This window comes from Dermacentor variabilis, chromosome 3 (assembly GCF_050947875.1).
Source record: "Dermacentor variabilis isolate Ectoservices chromosome 3, ASM5094787v1, whole genome shotgun sequence".
In the NCBI taxonomy this organism is placed as follows: Eukaryota; Metazoa; Arthropoda; class Arachnida; order Ixodida; family Ixodidae; genus Dermacentor; species Dermacentor variabilis.
The window spans coordinates 168,443,363-168,465,022 of NC_134570.1; the positions used below are offsets into that span (position 1 = coordinate 168,443,363).

Sequence of the window (21,660 nt, forward strand, 5' to 3'; positions counted from 1 at the left end):
AAAGCGATTGCACTCAGTGGTTAGCGGCAATCCTGAAATTCCAGGTGAAACGAAATTACCCTTAAAGGAACAATTTGTGACATAACTTTTCAGATATATATTATAGGTGAATTGTAGTTTCCAAGGGTGAATTCATACACTTAAGAAACCGGGTAACGTGTTCAAATAATATTTGGTGTTTAAAAGGGCTTTCCATTTATATTAAAGGCGGCTACGCACAGACTACATTACAATGGCGCTGGCTTCTATGACAGAGTGCAAAGGCTGAAAAGGACAAAGAAAGATAAGTATCTTTGCTTTAGGATAAACTGAACATAGATAAGGACATTCATTTTTGGAATGACAACATGGCAAAACTTCTTACGATTGCAGCCCACTGCTTTTGTCAGCACCGTTCTTGACACGACAAATCATCTAGGCAAACACACCTAAGTATATGCAACCTGTACGCCTACAGGGTTCTTAATAAGACATAATTATTGGAAATTTCGTTGCGGTAACGTAATCCCTAAATTGCTCTACTAACTGACCCCATGTCACGCGATGAAATAAGTGATGATAGAATTTTTTCTTCCTCTTAGCAAGGGTTCAGAAACGAATGATTTACTAAAGGTAGTGGCTTATTCGTCCTAGTAAGTAATGAAATTGACGATGCTTTGCTAGAAGGCATCACAGTGCCTGTAGGCCTAAGTAAAATACTGTGCTGCTAGGGTCTTACTTTTAATCGGTACACAGTCTGCAGGTCTCCCGATGCCCCACATGTCTTACTCAACAAACCTGCAGCGCACAAGACCCTTTTAGATCTAGAACCTTTTTTCTCGAAAATTTTTCCTGTCACAATGTCTCCATAGAGCAAGGGATTCAAAATCTTGTGAATGTGTTTTGCCAGTTCTACCACTCGATGCCCACCCAACATCCTCATTGCGTTCCTCCGAAGATTTGTTGCGTGCAAATGATGAGCGCATAATAGAGCACTTTGAAAGCTGCCTTCTTAATGTTATTGATGGCTGCGTTCTTTTGGAGAGGTTTATATAAGTACGCCAGACCTGCATGAAGAATTATCTACCAAATAAGCGGAAACAATTATGAAACAAACCCCTTGGGTGTCGCACAGCATTATTAAGTTTAGACGCCTAATTAACCGATAAAAAAAAAGAAGCGTGCACTCACGACCCGTATTCGCGAACCGCAAGAGCAGCTGACATGTGAGCTTGGAAATTGAAATCACTCCTACTTCCAATATCTGTTGCCCCAGCTTCATCTAAAAATGATTCGCTTATACTCTAGAACTATAGCACTGAGTTAAGTAAATCAGTTTCACAGGTTGCAGCCAACAGCAGTTGATAATCAATACGAAAGAAATTGCTGTAGGTTCTAATAACTATCCTTTAGGGAGTGTTCGAGTCCCAGCGTGTGAGCACTCAATGCATAATCGTTCTTTTTGTCACCGACAAGTTACACAATCTATTATGGAGTGCTTTTCCCCTCTTCTATAAAGAAACTAAAGTAGTCTTGCGGCCTTGATTAAATATTCTAAAGATGTTCCCGCGGCGTTCGGTTGAGTAATTTGCCAAATTTCTTGAAATTATTCGTGTATCACTATCGGCTGGAGAACATCCTCTATAATATGCACTCAATTATTTAGAGTAGTCCGCACACTTGTCACACTACTAGCGTCATCCTTCGACAACAATGGCCATATATATAAGATCTCTCGAGTGTATGGCAAATCATTCGGCCTTGTTCCTCAAAACCACTTATTACTTAAGCTCAGAAATATTGGCCTATCATAAACAATAATAACCTTGGTTGCTGCATATTTACCTAACCAAAAACTGTTTGTGGAAATAGATTGGCAACAGGCGGACTGTCCTGAAGTAACATCTGCGGTATTTGATGGAATTTTCCTTGGTCAGATACTATTCTTGTTGTACATTATTGACATTGTATTGCAAATTGTATAAGCATACGTGTGTTTGCTGACGATTCTGTTTTGTACCACAAGATCTGTAGCAGAATCAATCAAGTTTTACTCAACAGTTGCCTTAACAACATACAGGGATTGGTGCTAGACATCAAGAATAGTAATAAACTCTGAAAAACACCATCCTTTGTGTCACGAGCAAAAAAAGTACTGTTTCTTAACACTACACTTCCGGTTCTTCGCACTTGCAGAAACTTTCTAGCCACAATGCCTGGTAGCTACTGTGACTAATACTAATAACCTATCTTGGAACTTGCAGATTGACAATATTTGTAAGCTAACCTTTCGAAAGTTATGCCATATAAAGACACAAATTGCACAGCGTGCTTTCACACACTGAACTAAGCAGCTACACTACTATTATCCAACCCACACTTGAATACGGTTGCGTCGTATGGGACCCACAACTGACGACTGCCTTAACAACGCTGAATAAGTACTCAGAAATGATGAGCGCATAATAGAGCACTTTGAAAGCTGCCTTCTTAATGTTATTGATGGCTGCGTTCTGGTAGCTACTGTGACTAATACTAATAACCTATCTTGGAACTTGCAGATTGACAATATTTGTAATCTAACCTTTCGAAAGTTATGCCATATAAAGACACAAATTGCACAGCGTGCTTTCACACACTGAACTAAGCAGCTACACTACTATTATCCAACCCACACTTGAATACGGTTGCGTCGTATGGGGCCCACAACTGACGACTGCCTTAACAACGCTGAATAAGTACTCAGAAAGGCCGTCACATTCATTTGCTCAATGTATTCCCGGCAAGATTCCCCCTCCCCGCTAATGAAAGCTAACGCTATGGAAACATTATAATTATGCAGAAAACCTCATTGTATTCAATTCGTATCCCTGCTCCTAAATTAAAAGTCTGTTGCCGACCCGAACTAGTACCTGTCACGACTAGCAACTAGACTAACAGAACATGGCAAAGCACATTTTTTAACATAGTAGTGCGTCAGAACTGATACGTATAAGAAATCCTCCTTTTACAGAATAACAGAATCGAACAGACAAGAACATGCGCCAACCACATCGATTAACCTGTCCGAAATATTAACAATGTGTCCCTTGTCTTAAACTACATTGCCGGAATGTGGTACATTTTTTCTTCTTTTCTTTCTTTTGCCTACACTGCTCCGGCCCGTTAATGTGTACAGTAAGTACTAAATCGAAATAACATGAAATACATATAAAGCATTCAAGTCAATATTTTTATTTTTCTTGTACTGGCCGGATAAAATTGGTACTTTCGTGTGAAAGCAGGTGCATTAGAAGCGGAATGAAGACTAAGTCTTGCGCTAAAGCTTCTTAGTAGGCACATCCGAACGCGCTAAGACGTCACGTTGGGGCGACTCACTATGTGAGACCGCTGCTGCTTTAGCACCTTTCGTCGCCATGCAACGGTAAGTGCGACAATTGCAACCACACCTAGAGGCCCGGCAACTACTGATGCAGAACCAACAAAAGCGTCTCGGACATGGTAATACCAGCTCCCTGGTCGCTGCCCACATGGTGACCACGCGTTGCGAGGATAGAGGAGGCAGCGATCCGAGTAAAAGCAATATTTGCGTCTTTTTACAAGAAAGCCTGTAGACCTAGGGACGCGAAAGGACTGCAAAAAGTGCGATTTGCCTTTATATGTATTTTGTTAAGCCAACCCTACCGACCCTGATATGGGTCAGCGCCCATTTGGTAATAATAGGGAGAGGTTGTTGCGACATTAAAGCGTTCAGTTCAGTCGCCATCGAAAACATTGGAGCTTCCACCTGCTTCATTTAATTGGCATTTGCGCCTCTTCTGCGTCGCTACTTCATTCTAGTCCTTTCCTTCGGCTCTACAATGTCGCTCACCATGAATTATGCCGAGTGTAACTGTCATCCAGGCTATATTTGGTGCAAAGACAGATGCCATTACTCCCACGGCAGTTACCAGGGCTCCGGCTCTGAGTGTGACAGCGGCACCGATCCACTGGCACAGCGGTCCGGCTAGGATGCCTGCAAGCAAAGCACGCAGAATTAAAAGGGAGCGACAAAGCTTTCACTTTCATAAAGAATTGAAAAGGTAACAACTTCGTAATACGTATCAAGGGGAGCAACTATAGTAAATAGTAAACAGGATATGCTGTATTAGTAAACAATGACTCCAATTTGTTTGAAAGTCTTGGCTTATCAACAACGGCACCTAAAACGAAACATTTTAAACACCATTCCATAGCGGTGCGTAGCGAACGCATTACGTATAACTCCATTCAGGACAAAACTCATGATATTTCGTTCCCCTCGGTTATCACCAAACACTTCTTTCTGAGCGGTGACATTTAATCAATACACAATTCACAGTTCAGAGACGAGAAAATTTCTTCGAGTTATCTTAGATAGACATCAAATTTACGGGAACATACTCAGACACTAATTCAAACAGCTTTTTTCGGCATTCACGCTAGTATAAAAATTTAATTTGTATTTCAAACTGAAATCCTCATATATTTCTAGTATGTCTTTATCCATATTCATAATATGTACTGCCTATCTGCTTGGGGCGATATGTAACGGTTGCAATATTACACGCATTGAACATTTCCAAGTCCAAGCATTACGTTCATTCACCTTCAACGCATTTTATTCACATTCAGTCCCTATTCTTCAGAACCGGAATTGTTACCTCTATACTAACTTGAGAGTCTTAAATAATTGATTGTTATGTCTTGCCTCCTAAATCATGAACTGCGTTTTGGCAGATTTATTCTCATGGGACTTTTGAACAATAAGAGTGCTAGGTGTAGCGGCGCAACTAAGGTATCCAAAGCTGGCGAAGAAGAAGAAGAGGGCTCACCTGCATGTAGAGCGAGAAAGGGATAGCTTACCTATTACAAAATTTTGACTTATTTTACGCTTAACTATAACCTACCTGATTCTTGGCCAATCCCCCGGAGTGGGTAGGTGCCGCTAGATCACAAGGATCTACATATACATCTACACGCTAGCGCGCTTGACCTGAGCGGCCGCACTATCGTCCGCTCTTGAGATCCTGATGTACCATGGCTGGCTGGCCTTAATAAACCCTGGCCGTGGCGGCTGCCTTTTCGTGCCGCCTCCCTCGTAGGTTTTGAACAAAACACTATCTATCCTCACTAATTAATAGATCCTTACCAAGTATCCAGCCTTCTAAATGCTTTAAGCTAACAGTAATGTTTTCACTCATATCCATTAGGAACATGTTACCATCTCATTTAAAAACATGTGCATCGTACACTTCTGTCGATGTATTAAAATTTTATTATTACATACCTTATCGCTTTGATACGTTTGTGACTCTCTTATGCTGTTGTTGTTTTAAATAATCCATGTTTATTGTTATTTGAAGTCGCAATAAATGAGCATAGTTTACATATTGTATTTTTTCGCCCGACCAATGTCTACATATTTCCTGACGACATTTCGTTAAAAGGTGCCCCTTGCGGTTCTGAATTTTCGACCTCCTCTTCAACAGTTACCTTGTACGCATGTATTTCTACCTAATGGATTGATAAGGCGATAATGACGATGATCGGGATGGAATGGCGAATGAAGCCGCAGCATAGAGCCAAAGTTTCTGTTAGGTTGACTTGGTCTTCATTAGGAAAACGTTCGCCCGCTGTTCATCAATCAGACTGCTCATCTTCCTGTAACTCCTCTGCCCTGTTGGGCTGGCTCACACTATGCGATTGCTTATGGAAACTTACGAAACTTCACAGAATCATTTAGCAAACATTAGTGACGCTATCACGCCTAGCCGCTTCCCCACTATAGCGTGCTGCACTCCCTGGAAATTATAACCATATTGCCATGACACACGCTGGCCACACGATTTCTTGTGCGTATTTCGTCATTGTTGCTGTGCGCAGACCCGGCTTGCTACGATGCCAAGGAATTATTTCCAACTTCACGGGACAGATTTAGATGACACCACTCACTCATACATGACATAATTATGTGATTATTGCACAAGGCTTGCACCAATTATCCCAACGTTACACCGTGTTTTATTTTCAGATCTTCATTTTCCTGTTCTAACTACACTTTATAAAAGAATTTGTTACGTTAGAAAGCGCCTCAGTGGTAACTGTTCTTTAAGTTATTTTTTTTTCTGGTTTCTAATGTTTCTCAACAGTTAAAAATTGTCCTGTACATCTCCTGGAGGCCTTCCTGCTTTAATTCTGAACCTAGCCATAAGTTTTTTTGTTTTTTTTTTAGGTGATCGTTGTTCTTTGCTGGTCAGGGCTGTCCGCTGTAATCAGTACGACATCAATACTTAATTTTGACTCCCCCAACTGCATCACATTATTAAAGGACAGGCTGTATGTTTGGAAATATACTAATTTACTTCTTTAAATATTTTTTTCACAACTGTTACACAATTAGCAGCGGGTATTGTGCGCAAGTAGTAAGTTATTTATAATTTCTCATGACTCCCAATCTTTACTTGCGTTTTGAAGACATCCCGAGGAATCGCATGCAAGGGGCCCCTATGAACTTTTATCTGGACTAGAGCCCCATTTTTCGTGCAACCTCTGCGCACGCCTTACCTGTCACACGCTTCTTCGCAGGCTTCGAATGCGACTAAGATTCTGGTCAAATTTCATTCACTTCGCGGTGTGTACTTATGTATGTATGTATGTATGTATGTATGTATGTATGTATGTATGTATGTATGTATGTATGTATGTATGTATGTATGTATGTATGTATGTATGTATGTATGTATGTATGTATGTATGTATGTATGTATGTATGTATGTATGTATGTATGTATGTATGTATGTATGCATCTGACCTAATTTACGTCGTCCTCCACTGAAAATATCATTACACATTCTGGCGTTACTGGGCAGACTGGAACCCTCAGTGAATGGTTTCCCCAAAAGCACTCGCGCGATGCTTTAGTGCGGTGCAACGCATTCACGCGTGCAGCAAAGAACCAATTGCCAGCGCTCACTCCCAGCGGCCCGACCCGCATCTCGGTATCCACGTGGAGGCTTTGCGGCGGGGCCTCTAGAGTCCGCAGCATGTCCAGTAGGAAGCGCGAGATGGGAGCCCGCCAAGAGTGCACGCCTCAATCGTGATGCGCTTCGGCAGTGATGACACATTGTATCGCCAGACTGTTTTAATGCTGCTCGCAAAGTGCGCTCTTCCAGAATTTTCAGTGGATGCTTGCTTGCGATGAAAAATAACCCGAGGACACCTAAGCACTTCTTATTAATTAAGAATGCCAAAGCATTATTGTGCATTGCAACGCCAGTGAGCGCTCGTTCGAGCTATGAACTCCTTGCTGGCAAGAGAGCGCGCTGAAGTGCTTGGCCAACGTCTACTACACAGCGCAAGGCCGGCGCACTTCGATCCGTGACGCGACGCTACTGCGCCCGACTGCCATAGAACCTAACGGGGACGCTCCCGAGTACGCGGTGATTTTGACGTGACCACTTTCGTCGCGACTGGCTTGGCCATCGAAATCTCCGTCCAAGCAGCATGATGTCATAAAGCAGCGTGCATAGGCCTGCTATCTAGGAAGCGCTGATTTGGCGCAGTGGGCAAGGCACTCGGTATATGAGCGTAGGCTGCAGGCTCGAAACCCACTATCTCCAATCCTATTCCTCATTCCATTCGAATTTATTCTGATATTTTGTACATTAATTTCTGTATAGAGATTACGGAAGTGCAGTTACAACGCAGGCGAGAGCTTGCACGGTAAAGACACGTGCAGATAACAGAGACGTCGGAGGGAGAGGGTGACGCGGAGATGCCCTCTACACTCACGGAAACGTGGCGCGTCAGCGTGCCCAGCCAGTGTGCTCTTCGCTCCTTCTGCTCCATCGAGGCGAGCACATGACATGGCGTCGCAGCCAAAGTGAATTCGTTTTCCGTTTCGCTGCTAGAAACGCCGGCCTTTTCGGTCGATGGGCCGTTTGATGCCTTCGCATCAAAAATTGTCCTGTTCTTCGCTATAAAGAAAATATTAGGGCACGTTCTACTGTAGATTGAATAGCAATAACCGCGCAAATATATGTTACTGTAACTTTTGCTGCAAATTAGCATCATTGTTTCGAACCTTCGCATTTTTTTTGTATTGCCATCATTGAGTGAACAGTAAACGCACTCAGTTTGCACAACTTATTACGCTGTGTGCAAGCCATGAAAAGGGTAAATAAGTCCTGCATACCCAAAGCTTTCCACTGCAATCAGTAATTGGAAGTAAGCTATTTTGGCCGTTATTATTTTACACTGATGGAGTGAGTGAGCGTAAATATGAGAAACTGAGCGAGTGAGTCAAGAGCCACAGTTTCTCGGCGATTACTAGTATACTCTATGTGTCGCAAAGAAAGTGTGTGTTCCGAGAGTTAAGTGCATTCCGAAGAGTTAGTATACTCACATCTAGAGGGAAAGCAGGGCGATAAGGAAGTGCCAACATGAAATGCGCCGCCATGTTGCCACGTCTAAATTATGTAACGCTAGAAATATTGACAATACGATGCAAAACAAGCATTTACACTTAGCACAGGTATATAAACACGGTGTAAAATTAATTTGGCATCTTTCTGAAAGATACAGCGGCTATTTATAAAATATTGAGAGTAACATAGAGAGAGTCAGACAAAAGGGAAAGAAAGACAAGAGGGTTAGCCAGTGTAAGTATCGGCTAGCTACACTGTGCTGGGGAAAGGGGTAAAGGGAATAAAAGGAGAAAGAAGGGAGAAAAAAGCAAGAAAATAATAAATGTTCTGTGCATGGAAGAAATTTTTTGTTTGCGCTTGAACAAGGTGGTGCTTCTACAAGAAGGAAGGAAGGAAGGAAGGAAGGAAGGAAATCAACTTCATTCAGTTCCTGCAGGCCGCGGAAGTTTTGGGCTCTCATGGAGTGGGCGTGTCCCACGACGGAACCGGGAGGCTGAGTTTTCTGGCGGCGTCGTGGACCTACTGGACGGCCCAGAGTTGAGGAGCGAGTTCTTCGCTCCAGATTCCTTTTTCAAGCTTGCGCTTGTCCGGTTCGGAGTTTGTGTGAGCTTGCGAGCACGGCCAGAGTAAATGATATACGTTAATGGATATATTGCAATTGGTGCAATAAGACTTGTCGTAGAGCTGAGGCAGGAAGGCTCGAGATGACGTTGATTGCTTTGATCGCGCGCTTCGTCTAAATCCCGCCTTGTCGTTTGTGCCTGCGAGCCTGCACGAAGTAGCAACATGGCCACGCCCTTGCAGTTACCGATTTGAATGCATGGGCTGTGTGTCGAGCTTTTCCTCTAAAGTTAGTTGCGTTCACTCTATGCGTTTCGCACTTGTCTGCGTGGAAATGTGAATTTTAAGCATCCATGAGCTTGCAGAAGGTTCTTTGTAGTATGGTGCAGAAATTTACTTCTGTCATTGTGAAGATCACTTTGCGCAGAATTACTTTCCTTCCACGGCCTCCTTCGTTAAAGTTAAGGAGGAGGCGAAAATTTTAATGTGGTGAAACGAGGAGAGGTCGGCAAGGACATTGTGTCCCTACCACGTTAGTCGTCACTGGGGTATGGGTAACTAGGAAAAACAGGGAAAGCCAGGCGGCTAGCAGGTGACTATGAGTACAAAGAGCTACAATAGTACAATATACTAAAGACCATGATATACTATACTATATTGAAACGTTGAGTGGAGACGGATGGATGGATGAAAAACTTTATTAAGGTCCTTTAGCGCGCGCCCTAGCGCGCAGCGGGCCGCTCCCACGTCGGGACAGAGAGGCCGAGCCTCTCCGCTTCGTCTCGGGCCCGTTGGACAGCCCATAACTGTTCTTCGAGGTTGGGACTGTGTAGGACAGCATCTCAGCGTGAAGAACTGTTACTTTCATTGCCTCGTAACGCGGGGCTTCTCCAGAGCATGTGAGGTAAGTTCGCGAAGTCATTGCATAGTGCACATGCATTTGTCGTCTGAATTTCGTGGTACATGTTGTAAAGAAGTAGTGGGTTTGGGTATGCCCCCGTCTGTAGAAGCCTTAGTGTCAAAGCCTGAGGTCTATTGAGTTTGCAATGTGGGACGGGGTAGATCCTCCGAGCCAAGTAAAAGTGCTTAGTAATTTTGGTGCACGAGGAAGAAGAGTCCCGATTGTCAGTACCCCCGGCGTCACGCTGACCGGTAGCTACGCGGTTAATGATCCCTCGCGCAGCTCCCTGTGCCGACTCATTGAGGTTGGGCGGGGCACCCTCGATCTGTCCCATGTGGGCTTGACACCATATTAATGTGTGTGGCTTGATCTCTTTGCTTCCTAATATCCCTAGGGCCAGCTCGGATATGGTTCCTTTGGCAAATGCCCTAACAGCTGCTATCGAGTCACTGTAGATTGATGTCCTCTTGTCGTTCAATAAGGCCATCGCTATTGCAGCCTGCTCGGCGATTTCAGAGGACGTCCTCCGAATCGATATTGCGTTCGTTATTTGCCTTTCATGATTTACGCTAACTACAGCGAAGGCCTGTCCATCGGCGTAGCGCGCTGCGTGTACGAAACTGTTCTCCGAAGCCCGTTCACGAGCCTTTTCCAGGAGAGCCTTCGCGCGCGCCCGACGTCTTCCCACGTTGCGTTCTGGATGGACGTTTCGTGGGATCGGGGCGACAGTGATGCGGTCCCGCTGCTCTCGAGGGATGCTGTAGAACTTTGTTTTGATTAATCTGGAAGGAACGCCCAGCTCCTGTAAGGTGTGTCTTCCAGCTTGTGTGGTAGATAACCTGATGAACTGGGCCCTCTCCTGTGCTTCCGCTATTTCCTCTAGTGTGTTATGCATGCCAAGTTGAAGTAAGCGTTCCGTGGGAGTGTATATGGGGAGGCCGATAGCTCTCTTGATTGCCTTCCTGATTAATGCATTGAGCTTATCCCTGTCCGATCTTTGCCAGTTGTGCATGGCCGCGACGTAAGTGAAATGACACATTACGAACGCATGTACCAATCTCACGAGGTTATCTTCTCCGAGGCCTTGCTGCCAGTTGGCCACTCTTCCGATTAGTCTGATGGCATTGTCCGTCTTCTTAGTGAGTCACAGCACTGTCTGGTTGTTTGAACCACTCGACTCTACCATCATGCCGAGAATCCGGATAGCATCCACCCTCGGAATATAGCCTCCGTCTTTTGTGCGCAGTTTTATGTCGCATTCGGCGAGTGGCTTCCATCCCTTTGGTTTCGGGCCTCTGCGCTTGGGTCGATAAAGTAGCAGTTCGGACTTGTGCGGTGAGCACCGAAGGCCCGTGGACTCAAGGTATCTCTCGGTAGCATCAATCGCCTCTTGCAGGGCCGTCTCTACCTGTCCGTCACTACCTCCCTTACCCCAGATGGTAACGTCGTCTGCGTATATGGTATGACTGATATCGTCAATAGCAGAGAGTGTCCGGGATAGACCAATCATGACGAGGTTAAAGAGGGTTGGGGATATGACTGACCCTTGTGGCGTCCCCTTAGACCCCAGCAAGATCATGTCTGAAGTCATGGCCCCGATCTTAAGGGTGGCTTCTCTGTCTGATAGGAAAGATCTCGTGTAGGAATGAAAGTGCTTCCCGAGGTTTAGGCTCGAGATTGTGCCTGAAGTCAGGTCCCCAATCTTAAGGGTGGCTTCTCTGTCTGACAGGAAAAATCTCGTGTAGGAATTGAGGTGCTTCCCCAGGTTTAGGCTCGAGATTGTGTTTAAAATGAACGAGTGAAGAATGTTATCAAATGCCTTTTCCAGATCTAGACCTAGTATGGCTCTCGTGTCCCGCGTATTACAGTCAATAATGTGATGCTTGATGAGCTTCATCGCGTCCTGCGTCGAGAGTCCGACCCTGAAGCCGATCATGTTGTGTGGGTAAATATCGTGGTCCTCCAGGTAGCGTGAAAGCCTGTTTAGGATTGCGTGCTCAGCTACTTTCCCCACGCACGAAGTGAGCGAAATTGGGCGGAGGTTATCGAGGCTGGGCGGCTTGCTTGACTTGGGGATGAGAATGGTGTTGCCCGATTTCCACAATTCCGCGACTTTACCACTGCTCCATGCTTGGTTAATGAAGTCCGTTAGGTATTCGATGGACTTCTCGTCCAGCTTCCGTAGAGCTTAGTTTGTGATCTTGTCCGGACCCGGAGCCGATCTGCCGTTGAGGGCGTGGAGCGCCTGCCTGATCTCCTAAATCCCGAATTCTGCATCGAGTTCTCGGAGCCGTCGTAGTCAGGGGAAGGTGGTGTAGGGCACTATGCGACTGATAGGTACTTCTGTACGAGTTTCGATAAAATTTCCTTGCACGAATATTCTCGCTTGGCTGTGTGTAGAGTGCGCGCCAGTGTGTTGCGTTGGTTGGTTTTAGTGTTCGTCTCGTCAAGGAGATGCTTTCGGAGGTTCCAGGTGCCCCTGTTGCGCATCTGCCCGTCGATCAAGTTGCACACCTCATCCCATTGCTGTTTACAGAGGGCTCTGCAGTGTTCCTCTATAGTTCTGTTGATTTCCGATATGTTTTTTCCTGAGCCTGCGGTTGAGCCGTTGTCCTTTCGACCTGGCGAGGAGGGATTGCTTGGCCTCCAACAGGTGAGCGAGACGGCTGTGGTAGCTTTGATGTCGTGTCTAACCTGTGCAACCCATTGTTCGAGGCTAGGCTTGTCCTCACTCTCTGTTCGCTCTTCCCTAATTTTGCGAAATTTGTCCCAGTCTGTGTACTGGAACATGCGCTGTCTCTTCTGGTCGACTTGGAGGTGCGTGGCCAAGATATAATGGTCGCTACCAAAGTCTACCTCGAGGTTCGTCCACTTGACCGCTGCAATGCTCCTGACAAAGGTGAGATCCGGTGTCGCGTCACGGCTCGACGATGTTCCGCATCTGGGGGGGACGCTGGGTCCATGACTAGCATCAAGTTTAGGTTTAGAGCCTCACGCCAGAGGTCCTCCCCCTTTTTAGAGTTACATGGGTAGCCCCAGGTGTGGTGCGGCGCGTTGAAGTCACCAGCTATGATCAAAGGGGAGTCGCGCGCTAGTTGCGTGGCCCTGGTGATTAGGGCTTTGAAGCGTTGTCTTTGAGCTTTGGGACTACTGTAGACATTCAGGATGAATATACTTTCGCGGTTCGTTGGGCTAGGGATGATCTCTATCATCATGTATTCGACTTCAGTTGCGGTCATCTTAAGGTCGTGAGTGATGTGGGTCAGCTTGTTGCTAACCAGCACGGCGATCCCCCGTCTTTCTTCGTGCTTTGCTACGGGCCTGTAGCCAGACAGCGTGACGTTAGATGGTAATGTTTCTTGTAAAATGATAACATTTGGCTTCTCTGCGTGCGAGCGAATATATTGTTGCAGGGGAGCCCTCTTGGGAAGGAAACCGCTGCAATTCCATTGCCACATCTTGAATGAGCTAGTTTGAGTGGCCATCGTATTGCTCTTGAGTTGCTGTGCTAACCTTAAGAGAGCCGATCGCCCCCGAGCTGTTAATAGTCAATGCTGTTGTTGGGGGTGTAGGAGCTTTAGGTACCATCACAGGTGCTACAACGTTTTCTAAAGATTCAATTTTGCTGATCCGCTGATTAGTGCGCTCCTCCATGGAAGCCATGTTGCTTTGGAAGAGCGAGAACTTTTCATTTATCTGCTTAATGCAGTCAATGAGAGTGGAGAGCAACTCGCGAATCTCCGATTTGGCCCTGCCTCGTGCTCTTTCTTGCTCGTTAGCGATTGCCCTCTTTTTAGCGGGCCTCTCTGTATCGATCTTCTCAACCATGGGGACTTCCACTGGCTGGGGAGCGGCCGGTTGCTTATCCGTATTTTCTTCTCAACCATGGGGATTTTCATTAGCTGGGGAGTGGCTGGCTGCTTGTCAGCCATGACGGGTTGACCGCCCTTCTTAATCTCGGCAATTTCTGTCATCAGTCGAGCTATTGTGTTCATCATCTCGTTTTCGCGCTCAAGTTGTGCTTGCAAGTCTTGCAAAATATATGCTTCTCTTTAATGGCGGGCCAGAACAAGAGCGTGCAGCTTACGCAGTTCATCGTCTTTCGTGGCACCAACCTTTGCGCGCGCCGTCCTGCGGTGCTGGAGTGCCACATCTTTGTGTCAATTGCCCCCCATGCGAAAAGCGAGCGTCTCGGTCGCGTCAAAAAGTTATTTCAGTGACATAAGAAATGAAGCTTCTCACGTGCATCTCGGCGTTCACGTACGCGCATAGTACGGTGTCATGCGCACTACATCAACAACTTCAGCGCGAGGACGATGACGGAGTGAACCGGGGTCAGAACTGTAGGGGACCACTTCGTAAGTCACGCCACAGAGGCTGCGTGTAACCTTATTGGGACCAAAATACCGGCGGATCAACTTTTCCGAGAGTCCACCGCGACGGACGGGCGTCCAGACCCACACGCAGGCGCCGGTATTGTAATGGACGTCGCGTCGACCCTGGTTGTACCGAAGGGTGTCGGTATGCTGATGGCTCTGGATACGAAGTCGAGCAAGCTGGCGTGCCTCTTCGGCTCTATGTACGAACTCTTCCACGTGTTCGCTGGACGGGCTATTATCAGCAAGAGGTAGCATGGCGTCAAGTGTTGACGTGACGTGGCGCCCGTATACAAGTTCGAACGGCGTACACTGTGTAGTCTCCTGTACAGCAGTGTTATACGCAAAAGTCACATAGGGTAAGATCTCGTCCCACGTCTTGTGCTCTACGTCGACATACATGGACAGCATATCAGCCAGCGTTCTGCTCAGTCATTCGGCTAATTAATCCATTGGTTTGAGGGTGATACCCAGTGCTCTTGCAGTGGGAGCTATGCGTGAGCTGGAGAACGTCCTACAGACGTTCCGCTGCAAATGCTGCACCGCGGTCGGTGATAAGAACAGACGGTGCACCATGTCGTAGGACGATGTGGCGTACAAAGAACTTGGCCACTTCATACGAATTTGCTTGCGGAATAGCTTCGGTTTCGTCGTACCGGGTTAAGTAGTCGGTAGCGACGACTATCCATCTGTTGCGCAAAGAGGTCACTGGGAATGGCCAAAGGAGACCCATTCCTATTTGTTGGAACAGTGCTTGAGGAGAGTCCACAGAATGCAGAAAGCCAGCCGGTTTAACTGGTGGTTTCTTGCGGCGCTGACAATCGCGGCAGGTCTTCACGTATCGTTGCACAGAGGAATAAAGCCGGGGCCTGTAATACATCTGTCGTATCGTTGCTAATATCTTAGCGAATCCCTGGTGTCCCGCGCATGGCTCATCATGGCAGCCTTGCAAAATGTCTTGGCGTAGCGCCGACGGCAGGACAAGAAGGTACGTATTGGGACCGCTTCCGTAGTTTATCCTGTACAGGACGTTGTTGTGCAAATAGTATGACAAGCCACGCACGAGCGAGCGGGTTAAAACACCTTTAAATCCTTCGAGGTGCTCGATCAGCGGCTGCAGCCCAGCGTCAGTGCGCTGGTGCTCAGCCATTTTTATGGCGTCGATAACACCGACAAATGGCAAGTCATGGTCATGGTCCGATGATGTCGTAGGGAATGGTGCGCGTGACGAACAGTGAGCATCACTGTGCTTCCTTGCAGATCGGTAGACAACTGTAATATCATACTCTTGTAAGCGCAGGCTCCAATGGGCTAGTCTGCCTGAAGGATCCTTGAGGTTGGCAAGCCAGCACAGGAGGTGGTGATCGCTGACAGCCTTAAAGGGTCTACGGTACAAGTAGGGTCGGAATTTACCAATTGCCCACACAACCACTAAGCACTCTTTTTCAGTGGTTGAGTAGTTTTTCTCAGCCTTGGTGAGACTGCGGCTTGCATAAGCAACGGTGTCTTCGACACCAGCACAAGGACTGCGCCGAGACCCGCATTGCTGGCATCAGTATGAATTTCAGTGCCGGCGTCTTCGTCGAAATGTGCAAATATTAAGGCCTCTTGCAAAGACTTGCGCAATTCATCGAACGAATACTGCTGCTCGTCCGCCCAAATTAAAGGCGCATTGTCCCGTGTAAGCGGTGTTAGAGGCTCAGCGATTCTCGAGAGTCCCTCGATGAAGCGCCTATAATATCTGCACAAACCAAGAAAGCGTTGGACAGCCTTCTTTTCTGTGGGCGGTGAAAACTCGGCGACGGCAGCTAACTTGTCGGGGTCTGGTCGGGCGCCTTGAGGACCAACGACATGGCCAAGAAATTTGAGCTCTTGGAACCCGAAGTAGCATTTTTCAGGCTTGATGGTGAGGCCGGCAGTATGGATCGCAGCGAGCACACTCTCGAGTCGTGCAAGATGTCAAACGTGCTCGAGAACACGCCTACGTCGTCTAAGTAGACTAGGCAGGTTTGCCATTTGAGTTCAGCAAGCACGGCATCCATCATCCGATGAAAGGTGGAAGGTGCGGAACAGAGACCGAAGGAGAGAACCTTGAACTCATAAAGCCCGTCTGGAGTCACAAACGCTGTTTTTTTCACGATCCTGTTCATCAACTTCGATTTGCCTAATCCCTGATTTAAGATCCAACGAAGAAAAAAACTTGGCATGCTGTAGACGATCCAGTGTGTCGTCGATGCGTGGCAATGGATAAACATCGCGCTTGGTGACACGGTTCAATTTTCTGTAATCTACACAGAAGCGTAGTGTGTCATCTTTCTAACACTACAGGGGAGGCCCAGGTGCTGGTGGACGGCAGAATCACGTCGTCTTGGAGCATCTCTTTCATCTAATGCTTGATCACTTCCCTTTCCACTGAAGACACTCTGTAAGGATGCTGACGAACAGGACGCACGGAATTGTCCGTAATAATGCCGTGCTTTGTGATGGACGTGCGCCGAACTTTGGATGACGTTGAAAAACAGTCCGCAAATTCATTCACGAGGCTTAGTAGACGGCCTTTCTGATGGTCTGCCAGAGCGCCGTTAACGTTTATCCGTTCTTTTAGGCTAGGTAACTCAGATTGCTGAGACGATGCGGTTTCCAATGTGTCAATGTCAGTAACATCAGTGATTTCGTGAAGAAATGCGACTGGCGTTCCTCGCGGTACATGCCGATAGTCCTTGCTAAAGTTAGCAAAACGACCGAACATTTGTTTCGCACCGGAAGAAGCCCTCTGGCTGTACAAATGTGGCACTCAAGAAGCAAGGGCATGTTTGCCTGAGCAATTTCTTCGGCGGCGTACTCTATGTCGCATCGGATAAGGATAAGCACGCTGCTCTTGGGTGGCAACGTGACGTGATCGTCAGCTACGCAAAGCCCGACGTCACGGTCGTTGTTATTACTGTACGCTATGGCTTGCGTAGTAGCGAAGCTGACTCTAGACTCTTGCAGGTCGATGATGGCACCGTTCGCCTGAAAGAAATCCATGCCCATTGTAAGGTCCTTTGAACATTCAGAAGCAATGACGAAGTCGCCGATGTACGTGAAGCCCCGAATGTTGACTCGTGCCGTGCACCGACCCATTGGAGTTATGAGATGCCCTCCTGCAGTATCAATCTGAGTTCCGGTCCATTGCGCCGAAACTTTGTTCAGTATACGCGCGAGATTCTGGCTCATAACAGACGTGTCCGCACCCATGTCGATTAACGCCGTGACTTCGTGGTCATCTATTGTAACTGGTATGTTGCAGGATACTGACACGGAACTACACTGCTTTCTCTGCGTCTCAATTACGTCATATCGTGGTCGTCATAGTGGAGGATCTTCAGTGTTCGACGTCAGCGACCTCACCTCGGCAGGTCGCTGGACTGAGTTTTCCCGGGAGGCTGGGCTGAGTGAGCGACGCGTCGTTGCTCTAGGCGTGAATAGGTGCCTGCAAGACCTGTTTCGAGCGGGTGACGGTATCCGGGGTTCACGGAATCGTGGGGAAAACAAGGTACTGGGGTCCGCGAGGTATGCTTCAATCTGCAGGGGGCGTTCACCATAGCGCGGGCACGGCGCATTCACTGAAAATCCATGGAGCGCAGCTCGGCGGTAAGGACACGCCCTGTAGAGATCATCGGCTTCACCGCAATGAAAACACAAGGGCCTCCGGTCTGCGGTGCGCCATACGTCGCTTTGCGGGGTGGTCGTGTTTCAACCATGAATGGTGTACGGCGAGGCCTGCAGTCGCCAGTTGCTGGCTCAACGGCGCGCACACTATGAAAGTCCGGGACGTCGCTCACATCGCGAAAAATCGGGAACAACTTAACGCAGCTTCCGGTTACGACATGCGAGGTTATGGCTGCCGTACCTCGTGCTGTGGTGTCTCGCTTCGCTCTGGGACTTGGACTGCCTGCCTGTTTACCTCCCGGACGACCTCAGCCAGAGCGAGTCGTTGTACCGATGCTGGAGCCACCTGAAGCTTTTGGAGCTCTTCTCGAACGATAAGTCTAATGAGCTGCCGCAAGGCGTCTCTATTGTCCAGGGGTATAGCGAGAGAGTCACGCGATAGGGTCGACACGTCGCGGTTGTACTGCCTTGTTCGCTGCTGCAGTGCCTTTTCCATTGATACTGCTTCGGCGAGAAACTCTGCAACGGTCTTTCGTCGGTTTTGTATTAGGGCACCGAATAACTCTTGCTTGGCACCACGCATCAAGTTCCTGTGCTTCTTTTCTTCCGGCATGAACGGATCCACGCGTCGGAAAAGTCGGCACATACCTTCGACAAACATTGCGACGCTTTCGTACGACCTCTGTACTCTCACCTGAATTGCAAATTCAGCTCGCTCCTTGCGATCGAGGTTGGCGCATGTGCCGATGAGCTGCCGTCGTCCCATATTTCTCATATGCCATATTTTCACTTCATTTATACTGCTTTTTACATAGCAACCTTCCCTCCTGTTATTATAGGTAGATTTTATAGGCGCGAGTGGACATCGAAACTGTGGTAAAGAAAACATTGAAGAAATGGCTACAACAAGTGAGACCATGCTTACACATTTAGCGTCAACAGCCTAGAGACGGCTCGCTCTCGGGCACTGAATTCTATTCTTTTATGATGTCTAATCTAAGTCCCCAAATCGCAGCTGAAAGTCTCGTTAAATTGTCACTAGTTTCTTGCAATCACGAGCAACATTTAGAAGACCACGAGAAGCACATTTACTGATAAGCCAAAAATTGACACCGTGAGTTTTCAGTGACAGGTTTACCAAAGTGTGCATTTCCCGGATCTACCCAAATTTGATTTAGGAAAAGGGACATATTGACGGCACAATCAGAATGTACAAGGGCTTCTAAGAAGGAGTATTTCCCGTGCGGTAATCACTCAAAGTACATACCGCCTGCGTCGACGATAGTGCCAAGGACACTGACGGGCCATGATGCCGTCCCGTGGTCGACCTGGAAGTGGTCCATCAGTGCCACATAGATGAATCCCGATGACCGGAAGGCAGCCGATTGGCCAAAGTCCATAAGGGATGCTATTAGGATCACGTGCCAGTTTGACCGAAGTTCCGTCGCCTCACCGTCCTCAGAAGCATCGACGCCAACATCAGCCCCTCCTTCTCCTCCTCCTTCTCCGCCTCCTGGGGCCTGTGGTGAATCAATGGCGGGAAAGAATACAGGGACGCACCGGCGCTCAAAATACCACCTGAGTAATCGAGACCTACAGGAGGGACATTCATGGCGGGGTGACACAGATTACGGTGTAATGTTGCATACGACAAAGAGAAGAGAGATATCTGAAAGATAGGAGTAACTTATTTTCGGTGAAGGTCCATTGCGGAAGTGAAGATTTCAGCAGCGCTCTATGGGCTTCAGTCTGTAACCCCGGGCCCAACTCTCGGACAACGCAAAGCTTGATGCAACGCATTGGTGCCTTATGTTTAGTTTTAGCGCTTGTCAAAAACATTTTATAATTAGCAGTGACACAATTTGGCCAGATATACTATCGGTTACGTTTTGTCGGCTTCAATTTAAAGAAGCTGCTGCAATGCAACAGGCTACTTTGCTTCATTGCTTACTGAAAACATATAAAGCATACCGCGACCTTACGTTAGTGAGTTTTCCTTGCGTTTCGTGTATGTTAAGCGATGAGGGAAATTAGCACCGCACAAGAAAGCGGTGACATTTTATGTCTTTTTTGCGCAAAGTTCCATAAGACCTTTGCAAGACAAACTAGCCTAACAGTTTGTCCCTGTCGAACGGAACAAATTTCAGCTTGTTCTCCAATCAGCAACATGCATCGAGAGGGCGTAGTTGGGAAAAGAAGGGCTTGTAAAAGTGCTTCAAGTGTTTATTTCGTCTGGACATTTTTGTGGTTCGTATAGGTTCCGTTGAGTGTGTTTCTGGATTAAAGTTTTTAAAATCGCATAATTTGTTATTTTCTTGCTGTTTCTTGCAGAGTTATCAGCGGAAGGAAATCGCCGCTGGCACGTAAGACGCCGACATCTTCGACATGAGCAATCATTTCAAAGTGTGTTAGTGCTTCATATATACACTGTTCTTTTCTTGCTGTGCCAATTTTTATGAAGATTGCCTATGCAGAGAGCACAATTCTAGCCCTAGATCGAAATTACTCGGTGAGGCGGCCATTACTTCTAAGAGACATCAAAATGTTCAATTGAATAACTATTGTAACTACACTGATTAACTTTTTAATTGTTTACTTTACGCCGTATATCTCATCCCACGAATTACAGCCGCTGAGTTCGCACGGCGCATCCACTTGGAACGAATTCTCTGGGTAGCACCAGTTCTGAGAAACTGGTTCTGTCCACAGAATTCGTTCCAAGTGGATACGCCATGTGAAGTCAGCGGCTATAATTCGTAGATTGAAATATGTAGCGTAAAGTAATCGATTAAAAGTTAACTAGCGTAATTACGTTAATCAATAAATGGAACATGCAGATTTCTCGATGTAATTGCCGCCTGATTGTGTAATTTAGATTAAGAGTTAGAATTGTGCCATCTGACACTGGCAATCGTTCAAAAATTTGGTACAGCTAAAATAACGCCTGCGTATAGCGTTTTAGTTCTTATTTCACAATGTTACTCGCTTTAACTAAACACACACCGATCGCTTATGGACTTTGCTCACCTGCGTGGTTCGCGAACTAATTAACAAATGAAAAGTCATATACTTATAGCTAAAATCATGGTCTAACCGAAGGACACGAACTAATACAGGACTTACATATTTTTTTTGCAAAAGAAAGCATCACGCTACCTTGCACAAAGAAAACCGGCGAAAACATAATCTCCAGTGTTGCCTACATGACACCGAAGAGTATTCGATGAGCCAGGATTCGACAGTGCAAAACGCAAGTAGAGCAGATTCGCGAAAAGTAGAAAACAAATGGAGATATGCACGGTCTTTCAACTATGGCACGCTGAGTTCATGAAGAAAGGTGTCAAATGTGTCCTATTTGACTTGTATGTGGAGCGCTCTAAATTGTTAAAAGGCTGTTGACTCACAGTTGCGGAAGTTGTGACTGAAATAGGCTTTCGATTGTTTCGGTTAGCTGCCGTAGCTTCTCGCCTGAAACAACTTTTTGGAGGATTTTAAAAATTTTTATTTATTTACGATCGGGTCTTTGGGTTTCTCCATTCTTAAAGTGCGGTATGTAAAATAATAATTACCTGAAATTAAATGCCGCCGTCGGAGTACTCCTGTATTCGATGTTGTTTTCGTACTGGTGTGCGACATTTAACATACAATGCAAACGAACATTTAGAAAGGCATTGAAAAGCACCATTTATGACTTTGAAAACACTAACCAGTAATTAGTTGTAACTGCAGGAAACAAGTATTAAA

General features: G+C 46.6%; 1 protein-coding gene across 1 annotated transcript in view; it reads right to left on the reverse strand.

Annotated features, from left to right (window-relative positions):
• Positions 1-21,660, reverse strand: part of LOC142576508 (monocarboxylate transporter 12-B-like) — a 70,898-nt gene that overhangs the window by 14,657 nt on the left and 34,581 nt on the right. The window contains exons 3-4 of the mRNA XM_075686661.1: positions 19,184-19,436; positions 3,851-3,994 (exon numbers count right to left, since the gene is read on the reverse strand). Of these exons, the coding sequence (XP_075542776.1) occupies positions 3,851-3,994; positions 19,184-19,436 (397 nt within the window). The remainder of the gene's footprint in view (positions 1-3,850; positions 3,995-19,183; positions 19,437-21,660) is intronic.